At 41.3% G+C, this 7,005-nt stretch overlaps 1 protein-coding gene across 1 annotated transcript; it reads left to right on the top strand.

The window, feature by feature from the left end:
• The first annotated feature begins 1,077 nt into the window (after positions 1–1,077).
• RCAN3 (regulator of calcineurin 3) lies at positions 1,078–5,071 on the top strand. Its single transcript, XM_017886557.1, has 2 exons — positions 1,078–1,491; positions 3,168–5,071. Exons 1-2 carry the CDS (start codon positions 1,326–1,328, stop codon positions 3,350–3,352), a joined length of 351 nt encoding a protein of 116 aa, XP_017742046.1. The 5' UTR covers positions 1,078–1,325; the 3' UTR covers positions 3,353–5,071.
• Positions 5,072–7,005: the final 1,934 nt, after the last annotated feature.

Raw genomic sequence — 7,005 nt, 5'->3', positions numbered from 1 at the left:
AACACTGTTCTCTACACTTGTTTTCTCCATCCAAAAATAGTTTTAGTTCACCATTTTCTATATTATTATAGCAGAGGTGTATAGAATGAACCATCTCAATCAGCAAATAATACAAAAATATTTTACTTTTATTTTATAGATACATAATTTTATGTATTTATTAAGCATATTTACCTCCTAACTTTGTTTTGCTGAGACTAGCAGTTGAAGGAGTTGATTTTTCTGTCAGCTTTGCTCAACTGGGATTCTGCGTGGGTTATGCCCTGACACCTAGTGTTAGGGAACTAACTTACCTCCTCTGCCTCTGGAATGGCACACATGAAATAAGACATGAAATCCTTGGGAAAACTGAGAAAATGGTCTCTTAAATCATTTTCTATGTTCCATAATTCATATGAGGAACCAGGGAGGTCACAGAACTGTACAAATCTTCGACTTTGAAATTGTAGAGGACCCTGTGGGGTACCAAGAATTGGCTACACTTAGTATATTCTAATCCTGCATTGGTGTGACTTTCTGAGAAACGGATTTCTTCTGAGAAGAATGGGCAAAATCAAGAGATTACTCGTGTATCAAGTGCACTGTTTTATTTTCAAAAAAGCATTTTTTACACTCTCCCTTTCAAATTAAAAAAAAAAAGTTTTCTTGTCTTGCCTTCCGAGTAAAAACCTAAATGAAAAGATGTCGATATAATCTAATGTCTTCTAAGACTGGAATTTAGTAGTTACTATCGTTCATTTCTCTGTTCATCTACTTATTTATTTATTTGTTATTTTTATTTTTATTTTTTTATTTTTTGAGATGGAGTCTCACTGTCACCCAGGCTGGAATGCAGTGATGCAATCTCAGCTCACCACATCCCCCGCCTCCCGGGTTCAAGTGATTCTCCTGCTTCAGCCTCCCAAGTAGCTGGGACTACAGACATGCGCCACCACACCCGGCTAATTTTTGTATTTTCAGCAGAGATAGAGTTTCACCATGTTGGCCAGGCTGATCTCGAATTCCTGACCTCAGGTGATCCACCTGCCTCGGCCTCTCAAAGTGCTGGGATTACAGGTGTGAGCCACCACACCCAGCCCATCCATTTATTTTTTATTCAGTTAATATTTATGAAGCATCTACTATGTGTGGCCATGTGCTGTGCACTGAGTGGCCAGTGGTGAGCGAAACAGACCCAGTCCCACCCTCTTGGAGATTATAGACTGTTTAAGAGAAATTTTTAATTTTCTACAAAAAGATGGAACAGTAAACATAAAGTTGAAAAGGAAGAAAACATAACCCAGTTTGCAAACTGGCTTTGAGCGTCTCGCTCCCTGCAGGTGCAGATGTCTGGTGAAGTGCGGGACAAGTCGTATCTCCTGCCGCCCCAGCCTGTCAAGCAGTTCCTCATCTCTCCTCCAGCCTCTCCCCCGGTGGGGTGGAAGCAGAGTGAAGATGCGATGCCTGTTATAAATTATGATTTACTCTGTGCTGTTTCCAAATTGGGACCAGGTAATAAACTTCTATTTTTCCTCTTTTCTTCCCCAAGAAACTTTTATATTGAAGATCGTATTCAGCAATGTGCATTGTGGCAGTATGATTAGAGCAGAGGATAAAGTCAAACACACCTGAGTTCAAATTCCAGCTGTGGCATCTACTTGCTCTGTGATCTTGAGCAAGTTACGTAGCCTCCATTTTCTGAGCTTCTGCTTTTCCATCTATAAAGTAGGGAGAATCATATACACCATTCAGTGTGGTTATAAGTACTAAATGAGGGCGGGGCGTGGTGGCTCACACCTGTAATCCCAGCACTTTGAGAGGCTAGGGCGGGCGGATTGCTTGAGGTCAGGAGTTCGAGACCAGCCTGGCCAACATGGTGCAATACAAAATACAAAAAATTAGGCGTGGTGGCATACGCCTCTAGTCCCAGCTACTCAGGAGGCTGAAGCAGGAGAATTGCTTGAACCCGAGAGGCAGAGTTTGCAGTGAGCCAAGATCACACCACTGCACTCCAGCTTGGGCCATGAAGCAAGACTCTCTCCAAAAATAAAAATAAAAAATAAGTATTAAATGATGTGCACATAATATTCAGTAAATGTAACTGCAATTTTTACTACTACAAATTTTGCTAGTACTTGATAGGCAGTTAGTGAATATTAGGTGCCTTCTCTCCTCAGCCCCACCAAGTATATCAGGTAAACAACAACTGCTTTGACTACATTATAAGGAATTGGTGGTGATATCATCTCATTCCTTCAATATTTTTGTCACTTCTTTTTCATTTCCTCTGTTCCTTCTCTTTAGTTTCTCTACCTCTCTTCCTTTTAAAATCATATAAGAAACCGATGTGATGCTTTTAAAATCATACAAGAAACCGATGCGATGCTGGTTCAGACAGTTGTCCACCCAAGACAGAGTTATGTCTCCTGAAGGGGAATAAAAGAGGCATTTTGAGGAAGAAGTGACTCTGCTGTTTTTAGACGTTAGAGCTGTATCTTAGATATCCAAGGTCCTACAATCAACGGATTGCCTGTGCTGCCTGAATCCTTACAAGTATCTCCCAAAGGAAAACTGACACCATTTTGAAGTTAAACAGATTGACTCGGTCGGGCGCGGTGGCTCACACCTGTAATCACAGCACTTTGGGAGGCCAAAGTAGGCAGATCACTTGGGGTCAGGAGTTCGAGACCAGCCTGGCCAACATGATAAAACCCCCATCTCAACTAAAATACAAAAATTAGCTGGGCGTGGTGGCTCACACCTGTAGTCCCAACTACTCCAGAGGCTGAGGCAGGAGAATCACTTGAACCCGGGGGGCAGAGGTTGCAGTGAGCCGAGATCGCGCCACTGCACTCCAGCTTGGCCGACAGAGCGAGACTCCATCTCAAATTAATTAATTAATTAATTAAACAGATTCACTCATATTATTCAGAAAACAATCATTAGCGTTTGCATTTTAACTCCCAAGACCTCAGTACTGAAACAACAACATTTTATACGAGCCTTAAAGTATCAAATCTTGAACACCAAAACAAGATAAAATACTCTGACATAGGACTTAAAGATTTAAACAACAAGAATCACCCATTAAAATAGGAGTAAAACAAAACGTTGCAAGAGACAAAAGAGTTCTTTTTGCTGGAAGTGATGCTTTTGTCAGGGTTCTTATTTTGCTTTTACCTCCGCAGGAGAGAAATACGAACTTCACGCAGGAACGGAGTCGACGCCCAGCGTGGTGGTTCATGTCTGTGAAAGTGAAACTGAAGAGGAAGAAGAAACAAAAAACCCCAAACAGAAAATTGTCCAGACGAGGCGCCCTGACCCTCCGACCGCAGCGCTGAATGAGTCCCAGACCTTCGACTGCGCACTGTGAGGCGCTTGGTTGTGGTGCAAGGCGGCTGCCCTGGTGGGCTCCGGCCATGGCGATCTGTGCTCCGCGGCCGGTGCGTTGCTGCCGACAGTGTAGCTGAGACTCTGCAGAGGGAGGTGTAGGTCTTCTCACCACGCCTGTACTGCAGACACGGTCGTGTAGAGTAGCAGCTGATTTGACCTGCCCTAGATTTTAAGTGATATTCCAAATGGGACTTTACATTAAAGGAGAAGCCCCGGAGATGTGGCCACCCTTAACCATTTTAAAATAATAACAGATTAGGAAAACAGTTTCGCTTCCCTCCAGCCTTGTAAGTCCTCCTGATGCCGTATCACAGGAGACACCAAAAACTGGAACTCTAGTCACAGCCAGTACAGTACCATTTTTATGAATTTAAAATAGTCTTACAAATAGAAAAATACAATGGGTATTTTTCTACTGGTATAAATAGCTTCTAATTAATACATCGATCAAAGGTTGTTATTCAGTATACACGACATTTTTTGCAGGAAAAGAAACCTGAAATACAGAATAATTCGTAGAAATCATGGTTCTCAAGTATTTATTTCATCAGCTTTGGGGAAGAAATGCCAAATCCACTTTGAGGATCAGTCTTATGACACAGATGTCCCCACATGTTGCTCTTATCTGGAATTTGGGACAAAGCAATGCACAGGCCCTCATTCCTGATGTGGCGCCCTCGAGACATGGCTGCCTGGGAAGGAGGACCGCTTTAGAAGTGGGACGTACCACCAGGAAGCTTGAATGATTAGGATTGCAGGTGGCTACTGCATTCTGCCGTTGGTGACCGTGTTCTAGCCTGTAGACCACCCAACTACCTTCATTCACCAATTTTTATCCTTCACCTTTTCCAGTATCATGTTAGCCACTGGTTCTTGAGTCTTTTGCTGTGATGTGTACGTTTATGTATGTCATTCATAGACTTTCAACTAGAAAAGGTAATGATAATGTAAATTGTCCCTTAACCATTCTTCAGCTTGCTTTGAAACAAAAGTCACACCTACTATTTTCTATGAATTAGGGAATGAGGGGGAGATCATTCAGTTTTACTTTTCTTTTTGTTGCAATTTTGTACCCGGATTGCAATTGGCACTTTCCCTAAAACAGAATTGTTTCTCACTTATGTGTCAGAATGTGTATTTGACCCTCTCTAAGAAGAAGCAGGATCTTTTTAACTCTTTCTGGTCTGTTTAGACTTTGAAGTCCCTTCTGTAGAAAAGTCTCATAACTGAGAAGGCTTTGCTTTGGGCCGAGTGGGTCTGCTGGCCTCCACTCACTGTGCTGTTTCCTTTGTGTGGCACACTTGGGAAGCTCCGGGGCGTGTGAAGGAGTTGCAAACATGAGTGAGAACGAATGAACCAAGGTGGCTGCCACCATGAAGGAACAAAACGCAGGCATTCAACCATGACGTCTGCACAGTGATACTAACATCATTGTGGTTTTGTTCTCACTATGGTAAAATTTATTTCTGAGCACTAACTGTGTTGCACACCCCTAAATTTTTTTCTATGTCTTCCTTGCCCTCAAATACTCTGAGGTAATAAACTGTTCCATTTGTAGCCAACTACCACTGCTAAGCCTCAATGTAAATTCAGTTGAAATTTGCAATTCTATCAGCAATTTAATGTATTGAATTCAAATCATCATTTGTCATTTTAACCGAGAGCCACTTAATAAATTTACTTTGCAGTTCTGAACTCAGCATTGTGCCCATTTTTTGTTGCAAGATGGACCCTATATGTCAGGAGACATGTATTATCAACAATTGGGAATTTTTTGAATTTCCTTTTAGGTAATATTGATTCACTGTAATTTTCTAAGTGATCAAAACCCATGATATTTTGTTATTTGGCTTGGCTTTCATTCTCTGCCTGCCAACTAAAGAATATTCTATTCCAAACACATAAAACTTTTTACAGTCAAGCAGTGCAAATTACCCAATGCTTTTCTATCTTTTTTTTTTTAGAGCATTGAATAAATTGAAGAAAACTTTAAACCAAAATTAGAGAGTCATTTAAACTTTTCTGAATGGAAAACATTAATATTTTCATTTTCTAGTATAATATAATACAATTAATTAAAAAAAAACTACTAAGTACCCATCAACTTTTTCATATTGTGAAATGAACCAGGATCTTAACAGGTACTATCATCTCTGTCCTTTTTTGGCTGTATAATATCTAGTTCATGTAACAAATTTACGAGAGGTAAGTCTTGTGTTTTTTTTTTTCTTTTAATAAGCTTTTCTGCAATTTTTTTGAAATTGAGTTATTACTTGGATTTAACCGATAGGCCAGGTGTGGTGGCTCACACCATAATCCCAGCACTTTGGGAGGCCGAGGTGGGTGGATCACCTGAGGTCAGGAGTTCGAGACCAGCCTGACCAACATGGTGAAACCCCCATCTCTACTAAAAAAATACAAAATTAGCCTGGCGTGGTGGCACATGCCTGTAATCCCAGCTACTTGAGAGGCTGAGGCAGGAGAATTGCTTGAACCTGGGAGATGGAGATTACGGTGAGCCGAGATCATGCCATTGTACTGCAGCCTGGGCAACAAGAGTGAAACTCCATCTCAGACCAAAAAAAAAAGAAAGAAAAAGTATTTAACCCTGATAGCATAGTAGTAGCCATGTTTTCTTTAGAAACCATAACCTCTTCGTGGGACTCAAACTATGTAGAAAATTGTGAGAAAAGATAATGGTGCTTTGTGTTGGGAAAAAAATATTTGTGAAGGATTAGAAAACCATAACACTTAACAAGGATAGTCACAGAACCTACACTGCACTGGCGCTTACGTTCTAGATTTTTGTAGCACATCCACCTGATGAAACCAAAGATAAAGCCAAGTAAAAAGTGTACTAGTGAGCATCTCTGAGGTTTAAGGTACTAAGAGGCAGAAATGGATAAGAACAGTTCCATTGCCTTCGAGAACTAAAACTCAGCGGGAAAGCAAATTAGTCTTTTCACATTCTGCTTCCTCAAAATGTTATACTCAAAAACATATCAGTAATTAAGAGCCAAAGCAAAGCTTCAAGGAACTTTTAAGTTCAACATAAAGGTTTAAATAAAATATTTTTTATTTTTATTTATTTATTTATTTATTTTTGAGACAGAGTCTTGCTGTGTCGCCCAGGCTGGAGTGTAGCCGCGCGATCTCGGCTCACTGCAAGCTCCGCCTCCCGGGTTCACGCCATCCTCCTGCCTCAGCCTCCTGAGTAGCTGGGACTACAGGCACCCGCCCCAACGCCCAGCTACTTTTTTGTATTTGTTTTTTTGTTTTTTGTTTTTAGTAGAGACGGGGGGGTTTCACCATGTTAGCCAGGATGGTCTCGATCTCCTGACCTAGTGATCCGCCCGCCTTGGCCTCCCAAAGTGCTGGGATTACAGGCATGAGCCACCACGCCTGGCTCTAAATAAAATATTGTAGGCATTGATGGTGTGTTTGAATCGAACAGATACCAGGAGATAGAGGTGAAGTGCAGTACTTTTATTCTTTAAAAAGATAGTCTTCAGCCAGGTGCAGTGGTGTGTGCCTGTAGTCTCAGCTATTTGAGAGGCTGAAATGAGAGGATCACTTGAGTTCAGGAGTTCAAGACCAGCCTGGGCAACATAGCAAGTCCCTGGCTCAAAAAAA

This window comes from Rhinopithecus bieti, unplaced genomic scaffold, assembly GCF_001698545.2.
Source record: "Rhinopithecus bieti isolate Rb0 unplaced genomic scaffold, ASM169854v2 scaffold_14826, whole genome shotgun sequence".
Lineage (NCBI taxonomy): Eukaryota > Metazoa > Chordata > Mammalia > Primates > Cercopithecidae > Rhinopithecus > Rhinopithecus bieti.
The sequence above is the reverse complement of the archived record's forward strand: the minus strand, read 5'-3'. Positions and strand labels throughout refer to the sequence as shown.

Coding starts and splice junctions, on each gene's coding strand:
- RCAN3 (XM_017886557.1), top strand. CDS start 1,326: ATGTCTGGTGAAGTGCGGGACAAGTCGTATCTCCTGCCGCCCCAGCCT. Junction 1,492..3,167: donor TGTTTCCAAATTGGGACCAG/GTAATAAACTTC, acceptor TTACCTCCGCAG/GAGAGAAATACGAACTTCAC.